Raw genomic sequence first — 27,157 nt, 5'->3', positions numbered from 1 at the left:
ACAGATGAAAACTTTTAAACCAAACTGCTTGCTTTCACTGTGAAAAGTGCTTTTAAAAAAGTGATCTCAGAACATCTTAAGGATTCAAAAATAGTACTTGGGGTTGGGAGGGAATCTTATTTTATTTCGCTTTAAGTCAATAAGGAAATAGGGCAATTGGCACGTCTTGGAGAAGTTGCTGATTCAGGATCCTGGCCCAAATGTAAAAAATAAAACAGCAAAGGGTAACTTTGCCTTATGCTGGACTTCTGCTGATTCTGGTGACTTCATGTGCACGTTGTCCAAAGTTCTGTTATCTGAGTAATAAAGATGAACCTCTTGAATAACAAACTGTGGGTTTCAGTGAGGCATTTTTGGGGTCTGCTATAACCTTGTTGAGGTAAGTCTTTTCATGCCCCTCCTCTGAGCCAGATTGGAGGACAATACAGGCTCCAGCCTTGGTGCCTGAGGTGTTCTGTTTAAAGCAAAGTATGTGGCTGCCATTGCGCCCTGCAAAATGAAAGAGAAAATACTTGGCTTAAAATAAGTTCTTTCATTACTACCCTCCCTTTCCTAGATCCTCCCACCAAGAGAAAGGAGAATCTCCAGTAGCTGTTAGTAGTATAGGCCCTGGCACACAGCTGAGTGGTTCCAATTCCACCCCACAAGGGGTACTGGTGTGTACACACACACACACTTGAGCTAGTTCATTACAACACAGAAGAAAGTTATAATAACTAGGAGATGATGTGTGTAAAATAGTATTACATTTAATGTAATACCGTATTTATCTTGGGCTCATTTGAAAATAACCCCCTTATTTCCTGTATCTCCAAGTTGTTAATGCAAATCCTATCTTTTCACTGTTACTCAGGAAGTTACATTTCTCAGGAAAAAGATGCTGTGTACCTTCACCAGGTGAACATCCTGTCTGCTGAGTTGATTTTGAGATAGATATTCCCTGTTCACTATCCATGGGTGTCTTAGCACTTGGACTGCTGTTAGGCGCTGATGAGGATCTACATGAAGCATCTTGGACACAATATCCTGTGGTTGAAGGAGAAAGAAAGGGGGTGGGGGAGAAATGTAAAAACCATCAATTGAGGTTTTCAGAGTCTGACTGGAAATATTTTTACTTAGATTTTCCCCTTACTCATGGTAGTTTCATCAGCAGTATTTAAAGGGACAGTGCAATGCAGCCAAGCCTTTATAATCCCTTGTAATTTTCAGAAGTAAAACCAAATTTCATACTGACATTTAAGCACTTAAGAGACCATCTGAACATATTAATATGAAACTGGACACCCTATTAAATCATCATTATTTGACAATTGGCCTGCGCAGGTGAGATGAACTAGTTACTTCTCTAACAATGAGAAAACAAAACTAACCAAAACCAACACACAAATGAGGGGAAAAAATAGTTTCCTACAGGAATATTAAAGTATCAGGAGGTCGCCGTGTTAGTCTTTATCCACAAAAACAACAAGGAGTCTGGTGGTACCTTAAAGACTAACAGATTTATTTGAAGAAGTGAGTTTTTTTTATCCATGAAATCTTATGCCCAAATAAATCTGTTTTACCTCTGTTCATGGCATTGGTAAGACCTATCCTGGAATACTGTGCACAGTGCTGGGTCCATGTTTTAAAAAAGGTTCTTGAAAAACTGAAGAGGGTGCAGAAAGAAGAGCCCTAAAAATGATTTGAGGGCTGGAGAAAATTTCTTACAGTGAGACAGTGTGCAATTTGTCCAGTTTATCAAGAGACGATTGAAAGGTCACTTGATTACAATATTTAAGTACCTCCACGGAGAGAAAATACCAGGTACTAAAGGGCTCTTTACTTTAGTGGAGAGAGGTATAAGGACCACCAATGACTAGAAGCATAAACCAGAAAAATTCAAATTGGAAATAAGGCACACATTTTTAACAATTGGAACAAACTACCAAGAGAAGTGGTGGGTTCTCCATCTCTTAACATCTTCAAATCAAGGCTAGAAGATAAGGTTTAGTCAAGCACAAGTTATTCGGCTCAATACAGAGGTAACTGGGTGAAATTCTATGGTCACTAATATGCAGGAGGCCAGATTAGATGATCTAATGGTCTCTTCTGGCCTTAAACTCTAAAGAAAACAAGAGAAATGAAGATAGTCTTGTGGTTAGAATTTAGGAGATATTTGTTCTAATTCCAGCTCTTCCACAGACTTCTTTTGTGACTTTGGGCAAGTCACTTTGGCTAAAATGTATAGAAGTGACCAATACTTGGAGGTATAGGTGTCCATTTGAGATACACCTTGGGCCTGGCTGAGTGCCCACTACTTCAGATGAAGTCAAGAAGAGCTGTGGGTGCTCAGCACCTCTGAAAACCAGGCTCAAGGTATCACAAATTTGGGTACCCAAAATTAGTGGCCATTACTGAAAATTTTGGCCATAATCACTTTGTGCTGCACTTTTCTCATTTGTAAAATCAGGACAAGGATATTTACCTTCCTCTCAAGTGACTGTGAGAGAGAAATCAATGTTTGTAAAGTCAACTGAGATACTTGAATGAAAAGTGCTATGCAAAAGCAAAGTATTAGTAATAATACAAAACTATAATAACAAACATACCTAAGTGCATGTTAAAAATACTAATTTATGGGTTGCCTTTTAAAGGGTTTACCTTCAGGGGTCACACAGTGATCCACAATTAAACTGGACATTTGCAGTTTTGGGCTGCCCTATATATTTTGAAGAGTTCAACCAAATTGAAAAGGATTTTTTGTTGGACTTGGATATTAAATTTCATTTATTTGTGTTATGATGCTGCATTATGGCTTACATTCCTGAAATAGGATACAGAAATGCATAATGTAATAAGTCACACACAACCATTTTTACATAGTTCTCATTAAAATAGAATTTATGGAACTAATACAGCTGCTGATTTCACCTCCTCTTGCTTAAAAGAATGACTCCTTTTTAGAAAGCAGGATAAAAACATGAAGAATCTACTGACCTTGGCAGCATCGGACACTGAATCCCAGTTTCCTCCTGCAAGTGCATATTTTCCGCTGCCAATCCTGGCCAGTATCTCTTCTGGGGTGTCATCTGGTCCATTTGCAAAAGGGGTGAATCTGTGAAACAAACAGGTTTACTGTAAAAAGATGCATCTTTATGTACTGCAGATTTTTAGGTGTACAATTATAGGGCCTGATTCTGCAGCCTTAGCTCCCATTGATATCATTAGGCATTTAATCTAAGTAAAGACTGCAGAAACAAGCCCTTAATTTTTATTCAGCAATGGTGAGAGTTTCTCATGGACAAATGCTTTACCATCCCCTTGAAATTGTCCTGTGAAGAAAAAAGAAATGCACCTTTGTTTCCCTCCTGTTTCTTTGATTTTTTTTTTTTTTTTTAATAAAGTGTATGGGATTTTTCTCCCTTTTTTTCCCCCCCCTAAACTTTAAAAATTCAGGTCTAGTCTATCTTAGAGCCAGGGTGATTGGCCAAGTAGTGGAATTATGACATAAAAGGCAGGAGGTAAAAGCTCTGATATTTCTGAGATGAAGAAAGCAGGAAAACAGGCACCTTTTAAAAACAACATTAAAAAGCCCACCTTTCAGGTCCTCTTTAGCCGTCATAATAAAGATTGCTGAAACAAATCACCTATGATAGGGTTATGGAAAAGCCTGTCTCCCCACCCCTGAGCTATCTCCTCTTTGGAGTACAAGAGGTGCCCAGCTCTCAACAGGCTTCTCACCTGTTGAACTGTTATATGGCTGGCAGCCTTGAGGAATCCTGGACCTCCTTAAAAGATGCCAGGGAAAAGCGGTAGTCATGGTCTCAAACCATGTTACAGCAGGTCCTACAAAGGTACGAGCATCTTGAACAGGTGGGACAATTTATGAAGGAGAACCTCCTACACGCCCATCAGGCTCAAAACTACAACAAAGGCACCTGGGAGAGGGTTTTTCAGCTGGGGAGACTGCATGCTATTGCTCCTCCCCAGCTCCGAGGGCAAGCTCCTGCCCAATGGCAAGGTCCATATGAGGCTGTCTGATGAGTATTCCGATTTTCTTTTAAGGATTACATTTTTAAAAAGCAGTTACGGTAATTAATCTAACGGATAAGATAAACCGATCACAGATAATGTGTAGTCCTTAAAGTCCTTATCTCTTCTTGCCATATACTGCTGTAAATCTGTGGTATTAGCTAAACAGAGACTACCTTTTACAGAGACCACAGTGAAGTAAGGGATTGTAAGACATTGCTTTAGTTCAGAGCAGAAACGGACTTGATTTGCAGTGCAGGCCAGACAGGCTTTGCACGTTATTCCTGAAGCGTCTAACATATCTAACACAGTTTCTGAACAATTCTAATTACCACTAAATAGTTAGTATTGGAAGTGCTGGCATCTTTTTTTGTAATGGATGAGGCAAAAGATGCGAGTGACAGAGAGATGGACTCAGAGTATGTGTTTTTCATACAAATCTGAGGAAGGAATTCAAGTTCTTCTCCACTACTGAACTAGAAAGTATCTGGTCTATGTGTTTTAAAGGACATAGCAAAAATGCAACCAGTGATTAGATATGACAAATGTGCTTGTACTCTACGCTGTGGCCAGCCAGCCATTCCTCTACTTGAGCAATAAGAAACTTGACATTTTTAGTTTGCAAGGGGTTTGACAATTTTTGTTTCTGGTTTGTGTTCTATGAATTTCACACCGACTTTCAGATTCAAACCAGTTCTTCTTCATTCTCAGCCCTCTCTACCCCTTTCAATTTACCTCCATCCTCTGAACCATCTTATGTCTGTCTTTAACCTTAGCCACCACATCTATACCTCCTTTCCCTTTCTAGTTCCCTCCATCCAGCTCCCCCAGCACTCACTCCTTTTGATAGTTTGTCCCTTTCTACAATCTTACTGCTGGTAGGAGAGCCTTCTCCTTTGTAACTCTTGCCATCAGAAGCAAACTTCCTATTCTGTCTGCATCTTGGAGCCTCCATCTATTTTTCAAATTGCACCTGAAAACACAACTTTTCTCCTTTTCACAGGTGCTCAGATACCACAGTGATGAGCACAGTGCAGGAACCTGAATAGAACACACCTTAAAATTGAAATTAATGAAACTCCTCATATGAATAAGGTGAACAGGATCTGGCTCTTTAATAGACTATTCCTACATTATACACTTAAGCACTTTTGGAAATTTTATCCTAAGTGATGTAGGAATTTAGTAGCTTAAGTCTCACTGAGAATCTATGGGACATAGGCTAAGTGCCTAAATCAGTTCTGAAAGTGCTAGACTTTTCAGTTCTGAAAGTGCCATTTTTTTTTGTCTGCTGCAATTGGTTTAATCTCTCAAAATACATTGCATTTGTATTTATCTATGACTTGTTTATGTCCTTAATCAGTTTTGAACTACCTGCACCAGAAATCTTGCACTTACCCTGCCAACATGGTGTACAACAGGATCCCTAAGCTCCAGATGTCACAGGCTGCGTCATAACCTTGTCGTTTCAGGACCTACATAAGGAAATCAAAAGAGATAAGGTTAATTCATGCTCCTGAATTCTGAACTTTTGAATTTCAGGAAAATGTGGATGTTATGGCAGTGATTTGTTAATATTTTGCAGAGCTTGCTCTAGAGTACAGGTGGAATAGGGAGTTGCCTAGGGCAGCAAAACAGTCAGTTTCCCACGCAAACAATTACTATCGGATGGAAGGGGGGCACATTTACCATTTTGTTGAAGATAATAGAATCTATTTAGCTGGTCCTAGACACACAACTCTAAAGAAGCCAAATAAGACGGAGGGGCTGGGAAGGGGGGGGGGGGAAAGGTGGATTTTAAAGGCAATGACTACAAGCAACTATTCTCACACACATAGGAAAATATGTAAATACTTTGGACACTGTAATTCAAGTTATAGTTATCCCATGACATGCAAAGTAATCACAGAAGAAAACAATAATGGGACTGACAGACACATTTCTAGATTTACTATTGCAGCAAATGTGAGCTTCTCTACAGAGCTTGGTTAAAATGATTCTGGACATTAGGAAACATTCTCATTTACAGTAAAGACCTTATATGCTGCTCTGTCAGAGTGAAGGGGGCTTACGCCTGGTGTATATTTACGCACAGTTAAGGGATCCCTCTAAGCTGCCAGAACAGTGTAAAAATGGCTGTGGTGTGAACTGGGTTCTAAAGGTTTGACTTTTGAAAAGGTGAGTGTACCAATTCATATGCAGTTACCAGTCCTGTGTGCACAAATCAGGTATTTGTGCATACAAATTGCCAGAATGACACATGACCAATCATTTTCAGATCAATACCCAGTTTGCCCACACACTCACTACCTGTTTGCACATCATGCATTTGTACACGTGACTTTGCATCATTGGCATTTGTACATATGAACATTGGAAAATAAGGGCCTGAAAACTTCTGAAGTTACAGCAAAGCTGTTACGGCATATGGGAAGATAGTAAAGTAACTGAAGAATTTTTGGGGACACGCAGCAATATTCATTTTACATCAATAACCCAGTAACATGTCTACCAGGTGGTGTGTGTAGAAGGAGGAAGGAAATACATGCTACTACCTAGGCTCTCTTGTGGAACGTGATGCATGGGCATTACACTGTATTACATCATGCCATGATACTTATGTGACCTAACACGAAAGTCAGAATCATGTCCTGCTGGAGTTTTGGAGCCTAGGTGCTGGAACTAGAAGTGCGGGGGTGTGTGTGTGTGTGTGTGCTGCACCCCCTGGCTTAAAGTGGTTTCCATGATATACTGGGTTTACAGTCTGGTTCAATGCCTATCAGCACCCCTGCTATAAAAAAATTGTTCCAGCACCACTGTTTTGGAGAGAGTTGATTTTGTTTGGTTGGGTGGTTTGTTCTCATTCTTGTAAAATTCCAGATACACTTGTCTCAGCCTTTGGTATCAGGATTTTCCATAATAAAGGTCTAGAGATCATTAAGGGCCAGATTCTGCCACCTTTACTTACACTCCGTAGTCAATAGGGCTACGCCGGAGGAATGGTGGTATATAATCTGATTCTATGTTTCATATGTGTAAAACGATGTATGGATCTTCTAGGCTTTGCTTTGTAATAGGGAATTGTTACTGGAGTGGTGGTGGTGGGTTTTTTTTGGCTCTGTCTACAATGTTTTTTGTTTTGGCTTTTTAAAAATGTACTATGTAGAATTGTATTGGTTTGGGATTTTTTTTTTTTTGGAAACCAATAAATATTCCTCAAAAGCAAGAAGTAGCAGCTATGTGCTAGCTTACAAAGAAAATTTAATACAGTAAGGTTAATTTAAAGTACAGTTATACCTTGAAAAGTGACTAGGCAAAAATGTCACTGTGGGGTTCTAACTTTCAAGGGATATGTCTACATTAGAAAGAGAGGTCAAGATTAGATCAGGGTTAGCTAACTCCAATTTAAATGAGACCTTGTCTTCAGTGCAGACACAGGTTAACAGTTTTTACTTTACGCTCCCTGAGGGTCCATTCTGACCAGCTAATGCATTTTTAAAGGTGCAGAGCCCTTTCTGCTACAGTGTATAACATATTTGTTAAAATGTGTTAGCTAAGGCATTTTAAAACTTTATCTGTTTTTCTAGTCTAAGACTCCTGGGTTGGAAGTAACAAAGAATGTTGCAGATTCAGCAAGCTCAGATTTGAGGGGGGGAGAGAAAGCACTTTGTCTTTGTCTGGGCTAGGATAAAGATTGTGTTTAGGTCAGGTTTATTCAACCCCCACGCCCCCCAGTGTAGATAAAGAGTAACACTCTACCTCCTAAACTAGAGCTAAAGAAGAAACCCTGCATCTACATTAAGAAAAGTGGTCAAGTTTAGGTTGGGCTTAATGAGCATATGGTAATGTAACCCACACACCTCCTGAGTGTGGTGTTCTGTCCCATCTAGTGGCACTGAGACCACTTAGGCCTGGTCCACACTAACCCCCCACTTCGAACTAAGATATGCAACTTCAGCTACGTTAATAACGTTAATAACGTAGCTGAAGTCGAAGTACCTTAGTTCGAACTTACCGCGGGTCCAGACGCGGCAGGCAGGCTCCCCCGTCAACTCCGCGTACTCCTCTCGCAGAGCAGGAGTACCGGCGTCGACGGCGAGCACTTCTGGGATCGATTTATCACGTCTAGACAAGACGCGATAAATCGATCCCAGAAGATCGATTGCTTACCGCCGGACTCGGAGGTAAGTATAGACATACCCTTAGAGAGAGGGATGAATGAGTCTGTTCTACAATCTTAGCTAACAGCTATAAGGCTTTTGCCTCATGCTGTAGAGGCTCATGCACGAAACTCCAGAGGTCCCAGGTTTGATCCTGTCCACTGACGCCCAGGGTCTGTCGGCATTACATTAACAAAGCCAAACTTGATCATTTCCCCTCATGTAGACAAGTCTTCGAGTGCTCTGAAGAGATCTGCCCAGCTGACTTAATACTGGTGCAGAACCAGAGTGGGAGCTATGTTCAGTCCTTTTGGCCGCATGGACAGCTAGCACAACACAAGGGGCCTGATTCAGATGTCATCTGCAGTGGTGTAAACCAGGAGTAACCCCATTCAAGTCAGTGGAGTTACAATGGTGTAAATCTCTCAGGGTGGGGGCAGAATAGGGGATTCCTGATGTTCTGAGAAGGGCCTTAGAGCATTCTTACTCTCGGAGGGAAAGAATAATTAACTTTTGTATTTGCTTCCCTACTGCTTTAAAGGTGAGCCAGTATTCTGCATACATTTTGAGACTGCAGTTGTTAGAGAAGATCAGTTTTTCCCATGCGATGGGATCACTAGATACAGTGACCTCCCTGCAAAACACTATGAAAGGAAGGAACATTCCGCAACATTTTTTCCCCCTGTCCTGGAGCCCTAGCACCGATTAGTGATCTCACTTCATGGAAGGGTTGTGGTGGATTCTTCAACACTGATAATTTTAAAATCAAGATTGAATGTTTTTCTAAAAGATCTGCTCTAAGAATTGTTGTTGTTGTTGGAGGGGGGTGGAGTTCTACGATCTGTGTTCGACAAGAAGTAAGTTTGGATGATCATAATAGTCCCTTCTGTCCTTGGAATCTATGAAAAAAGTGACTTCAGAAAATCCTGCCTAGGTAAACTTTAGCGAATATAAATGACAAGGCAAAACAATCTCTCCATCTGACAGATGTGCTGAGTGTGCATCTGCTACCTTGGAAAAAGCTACCTTATACAAGACAATCATGACTTGGGGGCAAATAGAGTAGACAAAAAATTCTAAAGCGCTTAAAAGTACAGTATATCTGTGTTCAGTACTGACTGTGCTGGCTGGCTACTGCATCATGACAATTTTAACATCTAGTAAAATAAGAACAGGTATTGGGGTGTGTTTTAGCTTCCAAAATAACTTTAATAGTCCATGTCACTGATTTTTACAGCTGCGTGAGATAAAATGGAGAGGTTCCAAAGTACCTCAAATAATGTATCCACTTTGGAGGCCAAAGACCTGGTATTTAGGCAGAAAATCTGCACACTTTTTGGTGCAAAATCTACCCTTGTGCAAGCTTATGCTGTAGGAAATCTGGAAAAAGTAGATGTGCAATTACTCAGAAAAGATTGTTTGCCAAAAATTCCCTATTGTTGCTGCCACTGGTGGTAACAATGGTGGGGGGGCTATTCAGAGCTACTAGGCACCACTGATGTTTTAAGCATCATGTCCAGGTCTACAATAACACAGTGATTTAAGTGCCAGCACCTTGTCTATGCTCCAGCTCCCACTGGTGAAACTCAACAGATGGTAGCAGTGTGGGACATTTTTGGCAAAAAGGCCTAGCACAGACCATGCCTGTGTTTGTACAGTGACTAGCACAATGGGGTTCTGGGCACAACTATAATAAATAACAATAAGCGTCTTCACTAAAATCAGATACCAGTTCTTTTCCACAACTTCCATAAAAGTCTTTTTGTTAAAAGGGCTTTACAAGAGAAGGTGTGTTATCCTGGCCTCATGGAAGTCAGAGAACCTGTCATGTATGTAAGAGCTGAGATCTCCTAAGGGACAGAATGTGGTTTCCAATGTACATATATATAGTTCTTAGGCCAACATACAGGTCATTTGTAGTAATGGGCAAACTTCAGATGGCTCCATTGATTTCTAACAATCACCCAGATGTATATCCAAAATCATCTAACTTTTAGATTTTGCATTACTGGGCTGAAATATTGTGAAAATAGGCTCTCTCTGGTACTTTAGAATTTCTGCTTCTGGTTATAGTGGGGACTAGGAAGCATACAAGAATGGAAAAATAAGAAAAAAAAATCTTACTTTTTGCATGCCAAAAAAGATTCTGTCCAGAGTTTGGTTGAATTTTGAAGAATGAAGGCTCCTTATTTTACTCAAAATGATCCTCTTGTACTCAGTCATGTAATGCATGGTGCTTGTGGTTTGTTTATTCCTGACTAAACCATGCTATTTATTCTTTACGGAGAGCACTGCTCCCACTAGGTGGCATGCTGGTTCTTCCTCTTAGGCATCTTTTACCATCTATGATATTTTATCCTGCAATAGCCCCATTAGCATCTAATACCAAAAATTAAATGCTTTCCAAAATAAAGATTTATATATGCAAACGTGCCATTACACCTCTGCTATCCTTCTGTTGTATCATATGCTCAATCTCCTTCCTAACTTCCTATTTAATTTCACATGCTTATGGGAGGAAATGGTTGCAGTGGGTGTTGAACTGAGCCAGTAAAAGACAAATCTGAGCTGACGAGCAGCATTATGTCACAGGAGCAGCACTTAAGGCTTTCATGCGAACTGTCAGTTATGGCAGTGTTTCAATTGATCGCTAATGTTTCCTGCATTAGTAGGACTTGCCTGGCTCATTGAGAATGGTTAGGAGTATGATTTCTGATCTGAATTCAGCTCACTAAAGTCTAATCTGTCGAGGTGTTGATCTGGCAGCGTTTCCGATTATGGACAGTGTACAAAAGATATTCCATAATGAAAAGAGAAATCAGATACTGTAGGCATGTTAATCTTTCAGAAAATGACAATATTTAGTCTCTCATATGTGGTCAATTTTCATCTTAAAAATTAAACTGTCATGGTACCACAGTACATTTTTCATTTATTCTGATATATTTTAAAGAGCTATTTCCACGATGGATAACCAGACCAACAGCAACAAAATAATGGACCAAAAATGTAACTTGACAATGGAAGAGTTAATAACATATCTGCATTTTTATATATTATTCATGGCTGTGGCATGTGTGTCATGGAACATGACTTTGTGTCTAACACAATGAGCCACATCATCTGATGATGAGATGGCATCAATTAAACAAAAGTCATTTTTTGAGAATTCGGGGTATATGATCCAAATTTTAAAAAACTTCCCAAAAGTATTGTCTGTAGGAAGATAAGCCAGTTACTTACTTCATCGTTACAGGCAGATACCGAGTTGCTACTTTTTTGGGCAGGAGGGTAAGGAAATTAGGAGGCAAAGGAGGTTGAGGATTGCATACTGTTTGAGGGAAAAATGGTATTTGATATTGGAATGATACATAATTTTGTGATATGTAATAATTGTGTATTCTGTTATTGGGTAGTAACCAGCAGAGGTAGATAAACAATTAGAGTTGTATATTTAGGGACTTGATTAAGCTAGTAAAACCTGATCGGAACAAATAACTAACAATCATCCAGGAGATAAACTTGTTGATACTTCATAGAAGGACAGATATGAGTTTCAAGCGCTGAACCATAGTAGGCAGCCTAAATAGTCCAAACAGGTAAGGAACCAAAGCCATGGGCACCGTTGCCACAAGTTTGGGGGCAATAAAGAGGAAGAGCACTAGCTTGCATTAGTGCTAACCTGGATCCAGCTTCTGTTACTTTGTTCAAGTCACTTGGCCTCTCTCTGCCTCAGTTCCCCATCTGTAAGTGCTGAGGATAATAGCACTTCTCACCCTCAAAAGGGTGTTGTAAGGACACTAGACATTAAAAACTGGGAGGTGCTCAGATACTACAGTGACGGGGGCATATAAGTATCACAGATAGAAAGAAGAGAAAACACAGTGGGCCAGATTCTTATACCCTTCCTCATACTAAACAGCATGTTACTCTAGGAGTAGTCCCATTGACTTCAGTGGGAATGCTCATGGGGTGAGATACTATCCATCATGAATAATGGTATCAGAAACTGTCTCAGATGGGAAATGAATCCAGAGATGTGATGCCAAGAAGGAATTCAGACATGCTGTCACACAAAGAGTAAGAGGAGGATGGGCTAAGCTTAGGTGAGGAGAGTTCACTAAACTTGTAACGCCTTTTTCATCTTCACTATAACCACACAGATTCTATCTGTCTGGATTACTATTTGAGGAGTTCCAGGTCAGAGATGTTTTGCAGGCTGTTTCTTTTGTTTTAAGTTCCTGAAATCGTAGAACCAATGAAGCAATTAGCAAAACTCCCATTGACTTCAGTGGGGCCAGGATTTCATTCCAAGAATTTCTCTCTTGATTCTTAATTAATCTTGGCTTCAATATAATCATTTTGAGACTAACTTTGTTTGGATGAGGTACATTGAAGGGGAAACAACCTTCTGACCTTATAGGTGAAGCAACTGGGGAAAAAGAGATACCTAGCCTAAAGTAAGCAGCCAAAGTGACACTTAAGTAACAGTTGCCAACTTTCACGTGGTAAATAAGCACCCTGACTTTCACAATAAGCCAAAAATCAAGCTAATCCCATTTCAAAACAAGCCAATCCCTAAGAACCCTAACACACTATGTGACTAGATCCCCACCCCCCCGGCGTGCAGTCTGGGACTGTGGTGGACCCACTGCACCCCTGACTCTATCCCACCCCACCCACCCCTGCTTGCCAAGAGCCGACCAAAATAACCAAGCTACAAGCCAAAAACTAGCCAACAAGCAACTCATAAGCCAATTAAGTCAATTAAACAAACCCAATTTCTGTTTTTTTCCCCACGGGTTTGGCATGTCTGCTAAGTAAGTCCCAACCAGACATGGCTACAGTTAGTAAGGACATGGGGAAAGCTAACCACCCACAAGGAATGAGGACTAGGGACGGCTGGTAACAGGGCACATGAAACTTGTCTCTGTTCTAACTCCTGCTTTGTTCCTTTTTTAAAGGCAGTGAGAGAAAGGAAGGACAGGGACAGAGACATGCTTTTTGTTATAAAATTCTGTATCCACAGTTTATGAAACACAATCCTACCTCAGGGGCTACGAAGTTGGCTGTGTAGCAAGGTGTCATGAGTAGTCCATTCTCTGCTCTCAGCTGTTTGGCAAATCCGAAGTCACAGATCCTAATGGAATCTGGGTTTCCTGACTCATCCATGTAGAGAATGTTACTGGGCTTCAGATCTCGATGCACAACCTTAATGGGAAACAAATAAAAAATAAATAACATGGGCATGATTACACAGCGGGCAGGCTTGTTTACCATCATTATACATTTTTCCTGATGGTGGGGAGTGTGTGTATGGGGGCAAAACAGTTCCTGCCTTGGAAGAGTGGGCCTTTGAAGAATGTCACTTTTTTTTTTTTTTTAAATGAGTGAATTGATGGCCTGGATACAGAATTGCACTTCTGTTAAAATCAGAAATAATAATACAAATTGCATCCTCTGATGATATACAAGAGGGAGGCAGATGTTCCAGTGGAAAGGCATCTCTTTTGTGGGTTAGCAGAAGGGATTACTATACAAATAAAATACATCCCTCTAAAAGTATAGAAAGGTCTTTGAATCTGAATGTTTTAATCCTTCAATTAAAAAAGAGAGAAGACTGCCAAAGGCGGAAAGTGTGGACTCATTTGAGTGTGAGGCTCTTTCTCTGGCTGCTCTTAACATGAGTGGCTCTCAACTGAAGGGAGACATTTTCATTTCCCTTCCTAAAAATCCTTTGTGCAGTGTGTATTTCACTAGAAGTGGCTAAATTTCAGTGGTGGGCAAATAAATGATATAAACTATATCAGCCATGCAAAACTCATGAAAATGTATCAGCCTTGGTACAAAATGAACTCATCCTGCTCATGATGATGATAATGGAAAAGGTACTTTACAGGCCCATCCAAAATGTTGCATGCCCCAGACAAATGGGAAAGGAGAGTACTTCAAATTGCTATCTGTAGGGAGCTCGAATTTCAAAAGTTGTGCTATTAATAGGCTGTCAAAACCCTGCCCTATCAGATGTTCACATCAGCATATAAGCTTAAAAAAGGGGAATTTGTTTATACACCTATATGCTGATGTGAATGTCTGAGGGCTAGGATTTTGATATTTTATTGAAGAGCTCATATTTGCCCATATGGTGCTTGGATACTATAATAATGATTGTGATATGAATAAATAATGCCCACATAGATTTGAAAATTAGAATCTTTGGCATTGCATAAATATATTTGGCCTGGAGAATGGCACGAGTGGCTTTAATCCCATTTCACAAACTGGACACTCATTTTTAAATGTAATGACTAAATATTAAAACAACCCTTTCCAAATTTCTTTGCACCTTTGAATGTTCATTTTGGGCAACCCCCCTACTTAATATTTATTTCCTGAGAAAAGTAGCTTTGATGTTGCTGCTAAGAGTCAGCTTTTACTAAGGTTGACATGGAGAACAGAGGTGATCATACTTACCCCTTGGGAATGCAGATAGTCCACCGTCTTGGTAATGGTGCAAAGGACAGCACTAGCCTCTCGTTCTGAGAAACACTTCTGTCGAAGGATTCGGTCTAACAGCTCTCCTCCTCGCATTAGCTCCATCACCAGATACACATACTTCCCATCATCATACACCTAGAAGAGCAGAGGAAGCAATCATACATCACCGTTCCATTAGTCTAGCAAGTAGTGATCACTCTGCAATATCTTGCCATGTTATTGCAAGATGCTGCAAGAAGAAAACAGAGCTAATACAGGAGAAGTGAATTTTATACTCCTTGTATTTAACAACATAAAAGTGATCTTTTTCCAAAAGGGTTAATCATTACAGTAACTCCTCACTTAACATCGTCCCGGTTAACGTTATTACATCGCTGATCTAGTAGAGAATATACTCATTTAAAGTTGCGCAGTGTTCACTTATAACATTGTTTGGCCTCCGCCTGCTAGTACAGTACTTTGTCCACTACTTGCGGGATTCTCTGGAAGAGCAGCCGGTCAGAGCTAGCAGGTGGGGGCTTGGAACCAGGGTGGGCCAGCAGCCCCCCTAACAGATCCCCTCCACCCGCCCCAGCGCCTCCCCCTGAAGATGAGCACCTCCCCACGCCTCCTGCCCACAACAATCATCTGTTTTGCGATGTTCAGGAGGCTCTGCGGGGGGAGATGGGAGGAGCGAGGACATGGCACGCAGCCTCCCCACTCGTTCCCCCAATGCCTCCTCCTCCCTCTCCGGGCTTCCCACCCGCCATGATCAGCTGTTTTGCAGTGCACAGGAGGTTCTAGGGGGGAGGAGCGAGGACGTGGCGCACTCGGGGGGGGGGTAGAGCAGGGTGGGAAGAGGCGGGGCGGGGGTGAAGCGGAGACGGGCGAAAAGGGTGGAGTGGGGGCGGGCCTGGGGCAGAGCTGAGGGTTGAGCACCCTCTGGCACATTGTAAAGAACAGCAAGAGGAGCAGCTGGACGATCCATCCTCTTTTACCCTCTGACTCCACCACCTCAACCAAGCTTCATAATCATCATTGCAGAGTACAGTATTACATTGTTTAAATTGTTTAAAACTTATACTGTACATGTATATAATGTCTTTTGTCTGGGAAAAAAATTTCCCTGGAACCTAAGGCCCCCCCCCATTTACATTAATTCTTATGGGGAAATTGGATTCGCTTGACATCATTTTGTTTAAAGTCACATTTTTCAAGAACATAACTACAACATTAAGCGAGGAGTTACTGTACTTCTCATCTCTGAAGCAACTATTCATCGAACCTTGAGCTGCACAGAAACCCAGTTTTCATAATTTGCTATCAAGTCTGCAAAATATTAACAAACCAAGCTGCAGAAGCAGCACCTCCAAATGCAGCCTGAAATCTTTTCTGGCATTAGCCCAAACTCGCTCACAATTATTTGCTCTCTTCCAGTTCTACAGGGTAGCACTTGCCATTTTAAATATCAATATTTCCCTTTGTCTCATAAGCAGCCAAACAAACTGCATTAGGATTAGTCAGTACTTGCTTTCCGTGATAGCATATAGCATGTGCTTTGCTATTCTGGTGAATAAGTTGTTTGCATCAGCCTTTTGTCCAAACTGGAATATAGCGATTTTATTTTCATACCCCTTTGCTACACTGGACATTTATATGGACAACGAGAATATCCAGTGTTATAATAATCAATGCTAAACGTTTTTGGAGGAGATACAAAGCTTCATGCTGCCAGTTTTAAGGCAATCTCTAACTATTAGGGATTAGGATGAGACCTTAATGGGAACCACATATGCCGAGGGGTTTCTTGAACTTTCCTCTAAAACATCTGGTGCTGGCCACTGTTGGAGACAGGATACTGGACCAGATGAAGATAAATATGATCCAGTATGGAAATTCCTATGTTCCTGTGTGTACAGACTATGGATAAGGTCTCTGTGTTTCTGTCTATTGAAACAAACACATACACACCACACATCACTACACCCTAAGTGCTGGCAATGGTAAATTATTGTCCAAATGAATTGACTAGGAATTATAATGTATTAAATACAGATATGTCTGTAGGCCTGGCTTGATATATGTAACTTGCCTCATTTTTTAGTGGACATCATTGGGAAGGTGAATGGAAGGTTAAATTGTAAATAGGGGCTTAACAAGCAGTATGCTGGAGTCAGAATGTCTGTGCTGGCAAAGATAAGCGGGAGCACCTGGATGCTAGGGACAATGGGCAAGATAAACCTGGAATGTAAAGATCAGTTTCTACATGGACAGAGCATACTGTACAGGGATTGGTTCCTGAAAACTAACCAAGCCTACCACGAAGCAAATGATGCAATGTATGGTTAAGAATGCATGTGTTATTAAAAATGTATACAAGGTAAAGTTTTGCGGTGTAACTTTGGATGTGTGGTACACCCTACATGCACACCCCTACGCTTGAGTCTGATCAACTCAGCATAGCTTTGATGTATGCCAAATAAAGGAACCTGAATGATGAGACTGGAGTCGAACTGAGTTCTTGGGGAACGAGTGGAAGAGGTATCAGGAAAACCCCAACAACATCTACACACATTCTCCTAACATTCAGTTGGATACCCATCTGCAAAGTGCCAGCATTCTAGAAGCATTAACATTCTGTGCTTGGACAGAATTCTACGTATCTATTTAGGTTCTTATACCATGCTCATCACTGTAATCTCTGAGTGCCTAGAATCTCACGCTAGATCATTCCCAATTCCTGTAACTCTTGGATAGATATGCACTAGGCTGTGTCTGTGTCCCTTAACGTTCCCCAATTCTTGGAATGGGGGAAGAAGTGGGGAGCCAGAAAATGTCATATTTGATTTTTTGAAGTTTTGGAAATCCACATGATTACTTTTCCACAGCTTTCCATCTTCCACTGGAATCAAGGGCTCTGAGCTTTGTAAATACAATACTCCAGGAGCTCCAACACAAATGAGCTCACAGAGGTGTGTTTTCTTTAAGGGAGTGAACAAATCAGTAGTCTCCCACCCAAGAGCACACTACAACCCAGAAGCAGGCTTCCTCTTTTTCCTTTACTGCCATTTATGAGACAGCTAGCACCGTTAGGCCTCATCTATATTAGGGGATTTTAGCAAGAACATTTTCCAATAGGGCTGCCAGCAGGTGGATTCCTAGTGTTGACAAGACTCCGGCAGCTTACAACATTTCTACACCATGTTGACTAAAGCTGTTCAGAGAAAGAGGATAAAAACACCAGAAGTCATTTTGGCTCTAGGGCTTTGGCGGGTGCTCCCTTTGGTGTAGCTGAGGTGAGGCGTTAGCACTGGTGAGAAGTCTTTGCTAAAGTTCTGTAGCATAGACAAGGCCTTAGAGATGTTGTCTTTCATATTAAATGTTAAAATAAGGTCTCTTCATCTTGTCTTTTCTGGTTGCTCACATGTAAGTTAAAGGTTTCCTGGCACTCAATAAAAAACAGGGGAAGCCCTACTGGCCTAGTTAACAACCCTCCTCTCAATAAAACAAGTACCTGAGGCTGTATGTCAACAGTTACTGACCAGGAAATAGCCATTCCAGTGATCTACAGAACCCTCATTATTAGTGTTCGACAATCTACTTCAAAAAGAAGATTGAAAGATTTTGGTTCTGAAAAGTCTTTTAAAATCAAATTAATTTCTATTCTATCCAGCCTTACGGGTCATTTCAAATATGCTTTTCGCTAGAGTTGACCAAATAGTATTTGTTGAATGCATGGTCTGATAATCTTGCCATTTTTGTGTCCAATAATTTTTCAACGAACATTTTTCCTTGGATTCAGATGGCTCTCATTTTAAAATTAAAATGACTGAACATTAAAACAGGAGAGTTTCTCAGTTGCAGAGCAGGTAAGCTTGATATTAAAAGGAGAATTGTTTAAAGCTGAAGTCCTCATAGACTACTCACATCTTTCAGAGTAATGATGTTTGGATGCTGCCCATATCTCAAGAGAATCTCAATTTCTTCAGAGGGGTCTCGTTTGCTCTTATCAATTATCTGGAATAAAGGAAGCACAGACCAGTAAGATACAGGCTGACAGCACCCATCACCAAGCACAACAATGTCTAATTTAAATGTATTAACATTTAATATTCTTCTGGTAATCATTGTTCTAGGACAGGACAGCCAAAGTGCTGTGATACCAAGGACCACAATGGCAATCTGCCAGAAAACAGATGGCACAACACCCAGCCTCCCTTTTTATGCTGTAACTTTGTGACCACAATTGTGAGTACAAGGGGTATAATTTGAACATTAGCTACTTGAATAATGTCATAAAAAAATAAATGCAGGCAGCCATAACACTGGCTTGTATTTGCATCCTCCTCGGTAGATAAATAGGAATTGCTTCTCAGATATATTTTTTCATTGCTGATTAACCTATGAAAGACATTCACAGGCATAAAGGAGGTATAGCAGACTTGAGCTGCAGCCTGTTGTATTCATTATTCTCTGTGGGCCACACTAGGCCAAACTGTGGTCACCTCCATTCTAGGAAGAAAACATCAACTGCTTGGTACATCATCATTTTCTGTATTCAGCACATATACACATCTTTTGCACTGTACAGGGGCATAAACAGTTTGACTAAATTCTAGTCTGTAGACAGCAGGTCTAAGGAAAACATTACAACTGCTGCTTAAAAGCCACCCCTGCAAATAGAGCCTGCTGCTAGGATGTCATTTATTTCTCATCGACATTTCTACCTGCTACAATTGGGATGTCAGTCAAAAAGGCTTCGTCACTTGCCCAGCTGAGTGCATTGCTCTCAGTGCTGAATGTTAAATGGTTCTTCATTTCTTATATGTAAATGATAAACAAAAGTAATTACAAAACAACTAGAGGAAATTAGCCTTACCATGGAGTCTCAGCTGTAACTCCAGAACTAAAGGTGTAAGATCCACTCCACTATATAAGCCCAATTTCCAAAAAATTTCTGGCCAGGAAAAATTCCAGCCAAAAGATGAGACTTCCCCCCACACCGGGAAGTTCTGGGGGCACTATCAGATACACTTTTGGATAATAAGGCTCTGAAAAAATAATTGTGACATTTTCACAAACTTGTAACTCAATAACTTTTGGCTCTTAAGGCTTCAGACACGTGTAGTTCTCTATGAGAGCTAGTACAATGGTATAGATTTAACACAATTTCATCCACAACTAAAAACTCCTTAAAAGCACTGACTTTCTTAACATTGATACTTATTAGTGCACATCAACTGTGGCACACATTTGCATTTATTGTGGAGATCAGTGGTTGAGGGTACACATTTGAGGATAGGTCAGTGATCTGATTACATGTCAACAGTTGGTTCACACATTTTAAGTATATATCAACTGTCAGAGTGTGGGCCAGCAGGTGTGCACACGTGAATAAATGCTGAGAAAAAGAAATTCCAAAAACAGGTAGAAGGAAAAAAAAATCCCACTAGCAAATTCTCCTTAGAATAGTGTTATTCACTAGCTTAGGGGAACCTAGCCAATGCTCAGAAAGACAGTGGATATTCTCATTGAATGAATTTACACATAGGATCCCCGAGTCTTAAAATGTCCCAATCAATCAGTAACTGTTTCATATAAAAAAGTATCCAAGGGCAGGTCCTCAGCTAGTGTAAGTCAATCTAGCTCCTTTGCAGTCAGTGGAGCTACACTAATTTACACCAGCTAAGGATCTGGTCTCCTGGTATGTAGTCAGTAGAATGAGAGATGCCTTAACACGTTCTCATCACACACATTTCTATGGAAGAAAACTTCTAGTAGTGCATGTGTTATAAAGCATCTAGGATTAAATCAGAAATAAAAAAAAATATATAGTGTCTATTTAAATTCTATTTCTCTTATTTCAAGGGAAGAGAGAACACAAATACACTTTAAAAATCTCAGTCATTGATCAAATACTCAGACAACTAACACTCAGCTATGAGCTACTCTGCGAATCATTTAATAATTAATAAGTATTATTCATGATGCTTTTAATCTGCTCTACACACACAATTAATCCTCATAACAACCGTGGGCGATAAATACTACCTCACAAACAGAGACAGATGGGTTAATTTGTCCAAGGCCACAAAACACACCGTCAGAGCTGGGAACAGAACTCCTCTATTCCTGACTCCCAGGACCATGGGCAGTCCACTAGGATATGCTAGAACAGATTGTCACTGTGATGATCCCTCTTTTCAACACTGTCACAGTGGTTTGCAGATGAACTGTGACTTATAAATAACAAGGGAGACAGCTGCATCACCGGTGACAGAAATCTTTCTCCAATTCAGACTGACTGCAGCGTATGGAATTTTTATATTCTTATGCTGCAGTGGTCACAGGGGCAAAGTTGTCATTTTGCCTGCCTAAATTCCTCCTGCACTTTCTTTTTCGCTTCCACTACAAAATTGTTGTGATGTACTGCTAAACAGCAGCCAGGTTCCAGCCCAGAGGTGGAGGCATTTCAGCAAAGGATAAAGTGATTCACAATATGGCTGGAAGAAAAGTTGAATACTCACAATTGGGGTCAGATTTTCAAAAAAACTCTGAGTTTTGGGTGCTGAGTTCTTTTGAAAATCTAGCCATAAGTGTCATCACTGTTGCCCTCTTGAAATACCAAAATGAGGCATTGCTCACAGTAGATTATGCAGATATTCCAAATACAATCAAGCAAGATTCTGATGAGCTACCCAGGTTTAGTGGTGGATAGATGCCCTAGAGAGCATGGCTCTCCCTTGGTGAGGCTCAGATGCCATTTGAAGTAGATCGTGCATATCTTTCTAATATGATTGACATTCTCCTTTCTTGCATGCTTTGATCAGCCGTGAAAGAGTTCAGCTAGAAACTGGCTTCCGTCATCACATTGGGGTCAATGCTTTTTCCTCTTACTCACGCTTCAGAGTTTAAGCCAATCAATAATTATTAGAGATTATGATGAGAACTAATGTCTCCCCTCTGCCTATGTAGAGAGTCTAACACCTCTCTGAATCATCCTGTGCTGGCCACTGTTGGAGCCAGTATACTGGAGCAGACCGACCTCAGTTCTGACTCTGAGCCAGTGTGCAATTCCTGTGTTTCTATCTTCCATGTTAACACCCCATTTATTTGAGAGGGGGAACCTCTCACTTTGCAAAGCTATTGTTTCGGGCTATGTGCTCCAAACAAGGAGCCCTGCATTGGCTACACTGGTTCCATAAGGGCTATGGATTTATTTCCTAAAAAAAGAAAGCTTAAATTCTGGGAAGATGAAAAGCACTAAGTATTACTACTATTATTATGTAGTTAAGTAGTTTGATTTCCAGTAGATTTCCAGACTGTTGGGCTCTGAATAAATTTGTTGAAGCTTCAGATAGGCAGCCAAACTTCTGAATGATGATCGGCACCCAAGTCAATCTGCAAACCTTCTGAGGGCTTGTCTGTATGAGGGGGTTTAGTCTGCAGCATGCATTATACAAGCTGCACTAATAGTGTGCACATAGGATAGCGTGCCCTCTTTCAGTGCCCATCATTGTGTACACACAGTCGCAGCTTGCAGCATATTAAGGGCATGCCATTCTTGAAGGGTATCCCATGGTCCTTTCTTCGCTGCTGAGCAGTATGCATTCTGGGATTTTTCTCCCTGCATGTTGTGGCATGCAAAGAGGAAGCCAGACAAATTCCAGTTAGAGGATACCAAGCAGATGATAGTGGAGGATTGATTCCTGGAGCAGCTTCACAGCATTCAGTGCCACTTCTGGGCTCCGGAAACCAGTGCTGATTGGTGGGAAAGGATTGTTCTGCAGACCTGGGATGACCTACAGTGGTGAGAAAAGTTCAGGATGGGCAAGGCAACCTTTTTGGAGATATGTGCTGAACTAGCCCTGGAGTTGCCGCGGCAGCATGCCAACAGGTAGAGCCCCATACTCATGGACAAGTGAGTCACCATTGCCATCTGGAAGTTATACCAATTACACTGAGGTGGCTAACACTGCAAATCCCGCTGCTCTAACAGCAGCATATACTGGTCCAGAGCATTTGGGTTTGTGTTGTGTTTGCATGTCTCTATCTTTGGGACGCTGCAGTTGACGCTGTCCCCAAGAATTTCCATGCTGTCCTTTGCCACCAGGGCCGGTGCTACCATTAAGGCAAACTAGGAGGTTGCCTAGGGCGCCAAGATTTGGAGGCGCCAAAAAGCGGTGCCCCCAATTTTTTTTACAGCGTTCCTACGCCCCCTCCCCGAGCGCGCGGTCACCGCTCCACTTCTCCCGCCTCCCAGGCTTGCAGCGCCAATCACCTGTTTGGTGCCGCAAGCCTGGGAGGGGAGGAGCATTAGAGCGGGGGCAGCATGCTCGGGGAGGAGGCGGAGCAGAGGTGAGCTGGGGTGGGGAGCTGCTGCATGGCTCCCCGGGAGGGGGGAGCTGCCGCGGGGGGGGGGCGCCTCAGGGCGGAGGGGGGGCGGGGAGCTGCTGCAGGGCTGCGGGGGGCGCAAGGTTAAAGTTTCGCCTAGGGCGCGAAACTTCCTTGCACCAGCCCTGTTTGCCACTCCCACATTTTCTCTGGAGAGCTCCCGGTCTGTTTCCTCCTCTGCATTCAAACACTGCCTTCACGTCTCTGCTCTTTTGGGGACCCTGTAAAGATCTCTGTGAACATTTCATCATAGGTTTTCAGTTTTCTTCCCCTCAGGTTGTCCAGCTGCTCAACTGTCAATAGAAGGTCCTCTTGAGCAGTTTACTCTTTATCCAGCACTGGTTGGCATTCTGGTTGTGACCCCTCATGCTAAGCAGATGTCCATGAACAGAGCTTTATTCTGGTAGCTGTCCACAATTGCTTCCTGCACTGATGCTTCTCCCCAGATGGTGATGAAATCCAAAGTCCCAGTGCAACTGCTCGAGGCAGATTACAGGGCTTCTGGAGTAGTACTGCAGCTATAGTGACACTTGATTTCAGGAGCAAATGGGGGCATGCAGGTAAACAGACCAGTCAGTAACAGTCCTGCAAAGCAGTTTGGGACCGCCATTGGAGGACTGCCAAAGCTGTAAGCAGCAACATTGTGTGCACACAAACAATGGACCAGACTAGTTTGCTGTGCAGCAAAGTTAGTTAACTTTGAAAGAAGAGTCCTGAGTTCATGATAAATGTGGTGTTTGTGTCGTGTACACAAGTGTTTTCAAACCAGATTAATTTGACTTAATCCAGTTTAACCCCCCCCCATCCAGTATAGACATGTCCTTAGACTTTCCCTCTGCTAACATAGACCAACCCTCACCCTGATCATTTTGCATTTCCTTTGAGACCATATTTCTTGTGTAGTGAGTCTGATCTTTCTCCATCCCTCCCCATATGAGGCCTCACAAGCCCTTTCCACTCTTTGTGTGCAAGGGATGAACCTTTTTCTCTAAGCCTTAATTGTGACTTTCATTTTGAACTGAACTCAAGTAAACACACACAGGCATGAGCACACACACCAGTGTTAAAGTAAGAGACTTCTATTGTCTGTTTCCAGTGCTGAGGTTTGGAATAATGTAAAAATGTGCCTCTATTGATATTTCTCTCTGTGTTTTTTGTGGTGAATAACACCAACCCAGAAAGCTATCACAACGTATCAGTAGTTCAGCTGAGAACATACTAAAAGCTCTGCGGTGCTTTTGCAAATCAGAGCTAAAAAAAGCAGAAGGGTTAACTACAGTACTTTAGAAATTTAAGAAAGTGAGCCATATAGCCACTTTAAATCGATTTTTCTCTATGTGCCAAATGCCCAGGGGTTGCTGAAAAGCTCATCTGTCTTAATTCTGGATGAAGCATTTCCTGAGCAGAGTGGGTTCAGTGCAGATTGGTATATGGTGTCTCTTACTCTTTGACTAATACAACCTTCATGTATTTTACTGACTAGCCGAAGACAGGTATATTTCCTTCCAGGAGGAATTTAGGGCACAAGCCTCATGACATTTTAAAACAGAGGAGGCCCCAACTAAAAAAATAATACTGAACCCTTCTACCTTATCTAGGTTAGGAAGCAAAGGCAAGTATGAAACAAACATTATCTCAGTACTAATTAACAATGTGCCCCAGTCTTATAAATCTTCTGCATGTAGAACTTGCATGGGCTTGTTAGTCCGTACTTGTCAGATAGGAGTTCTATGCATGGAGGGCTTGCAAGATCAGAACTATACATTCTAGATAAAAAAAATGATAGCCAGTTCTGCCACTCTTACTTCTTGAGACAGATCTAACTAAATGTTTCTGGAGGTGACACTGTGATTTAACCCCAGCTGTGCCACTACCATGGCAAGACTCTTTCAAGTGCAGACATTCAACTGGAAAACTGGCACTTGCACAGAGATGTATCAGATTCCGAGGGAGCACTACAGGTGCATTATATAGCACTGAAATGGTTAAAGGTTAGAGCTTGGAAGGAGGGACCATAAATACCTCCCTTTGATTAGCACCAGGGAAAAGATGCCAGCTGTGCAGAGAAAGCATAGGGAAGGAGGAGAATATTCACATTGTCACTGCTTAGAGCTGCTTTATCTTGTATAATGTGCTTTGAAGTATTCTTAAGAAGCCTGTTGGGGTGGATGGGTTAATCACATTTAACACAGTTGTATGTCACAGTACCATATTATATGATTTATAAGTGCTTTAAATGGGGGAATAAAAAAGAAAATGAATTCCATGGGTTTGAACACACTATTTATACCCCATATCTATGGCACATTTAATATTCACGTCACCCTGATAAAATGGTTCCTTTAACTATAGATAGGATAAACATCACTTTTGAAGAAAAGAGGCATAAGAGTGTGTGCAGAGATTTTAAACTGGCTGGTTCATCTGTAATATTAAATTCAAAGAGAAGTGACACAAAGATAGAACTTTGCTGCTGGTTTCCATTTCAATCATCTTTCTTTCTAAAAATAAGTCCTATTTATGTCAAGCATTTGTTTCAATTTGGTTCCTTTTGATTTCAAGTTACTCAGGCTGGATGAAAATCACTTCAGAAGGGCTAACATTTAAAAGGACATGGTATAAAATTTACATTTAAGATGTCTCAGAGGAGAACTAGTCCCAGTCTAATAGTTTCTGGGGGGACAATTTGCTCTGCTATTAGGTTTGATCAGTTTCAGGGGTTCACCCACCTCATGGTTAAACCTTTCAGAAAAATAGTGGAATGAATATTTTAAAAAACAGATTTAATTAACAGTAAAAAAAAATGGTCATCAGAACAATCTGTGTGGGTGGAGTGTAAAGCTCTCTGCACACAGAACATATCCAGTTATTTCCACTACTAACTGACTCAGTGTTTAAAACTTTAGCCTGCAATGATAGCCCTATGACTTAGCACTGGTTTGGTGCCTTCTCTTTTCCAAGCAATGTACAAACACTAACTAATTCAGCCGAGCCCCGCCTTGTGCAGTAGGAAAGGACATTTTAGAGAGAGACCCCCTAGAGGCTGGGAGGTTCAGTGGAGAGGGCTCTGGAATGGGAGTCAGGAGACCCGGGCTCCACTGTCTGTTCTACCATGTTCTTACTCTGTGACCACATTACCTCTCTTAGGTTCAGTTTCCCCATCTGTAGAATAGGGATAATAATACTTACTCTCCTTTATAGAGCTCTATGGATGCTATGTAAGAGCCAACTGTTTTTGATACAAGGAGAAAATTCTTAAAGTAGCACAGAATCCAAACATATGGAACAAAAAACTTCCTGGTCTCAAAGAAAAAATAGAACTGCTAAAGACCAAATTCCATCCAAAATATTCAGCTATTTGGCAGGCCAGCTGGGAAAAGAGAGAGATGATCCTATTAAATTGTAGGAAAACTACTATCTGATATTTCCTCTCTCAAAAAGGGTCCAGTTTACATTTAAAATGTTATCCTCTCCACACTGCACACTGTTAGCCAATATCATCTATTATCCCGAATGCTTTGCATTTATGCTAAATTGTGTAACTGGATTCCCAGAAAGCTCTGTACCCATGCTAAGCTTTATTGTGGAAATCAACTAATAATTAAACTGTTCTAACATTTATTCTTTGAATGTGAAAAATCGGTCAGAAATAATATGCATATTCTGTTAAGGAGTTTTATATATGAATTGTGTGTTGGGCACCATTAGTAAAAAATAGTTACTGTCTCTATAGTCTAATGCGATTTCTACTCTTCAGTCTAGTAACCCTTGGAATGTTACTGTGTACGTTTGGTGCAGATGTCTTTGTGCCTTGAAAAACAAGTATGAAACTAGATAAGGCAACAAGAGTAAGGTGCATTTTCTATCTGTCGTAAACAAGTGCACTATAAACATAAGTCAAATGAAGTTCGTATTTTTGGACAGACACAGATAAAAGATGTAAGGTGTGATTGCTGCAAGCCTGTTTCCTGAGTTGGTAAAGTATGAACCTCTCTGTGTTGATTTCTCTGTTTAATAAACAGATTGAGCTGAATTATCTGACATCTTCTTAATCGATAACCAAAACAGAACCCTAAAACCATCAAATGAAGTCATGGGCAACACACATATATTCA

General features: G+C 41.1%; 1 protein-coding gene across 1 annotated transcript in view; it reads right to left on the bottom strand.

The window, feature by feature from the left end:
* Positions 1-363: 363 nt before the first annotated feature.
* RPS6KA2 (ribosomal protein S6 kinase A2) overlaps positions 364-27,157 on the bottom strand; it is a 241,121-nt gene continuing 214,327 nt past the window's right edge. Inside the window, exons 15-21 of the mRNA XM_024205929.1 lie at positions 18,576-18,665; positions 14,646-14,804; positions 13,221-13,382; positions 5,410-5,486; positions 2,977-3,094; positions 889-1,026; positions 364-489 (exon numbers count right to left, since the gene is read on the bottom strand). Of these exons, the coding sequence (XP_024061697.1) occupies positions 364-489; positions 889-1,026; positions 2,977-3,094; positions 5,410-5,486; positions 13,221-13,382; positions 14,646-14,804; positions 18,576-18,665 (870 nt within the window). The remainder of the gene's footprint in view (positions 490-888; positions 1,027-2,976; positions 3,095-5,409; positions 5,487-13,220; positions 13,383-14,645; positions 14,805-18,575; positions 18,666-27,157) is intronic.

The sequence above is a fragment of the Terrapene carolina genome, unplaced genomic scaffold (assembly GCF_002925995.2).
Source record: "Terrapene carolina triunguis isolate 2854851 unplaced genomic scaffold, T_m_triunguis-2.0 Scaffold85, whole genome shotgun sequence".
NCBI lineage: Eukaryota > Metazoa > Chordata > Testudines > Emydidae > Terrapene > Terrapene triunguis.
Note: the sequence above shows the minus strand (reverse complement) of the source record. Positions and strands in the feature narration are given on the sequence as shown.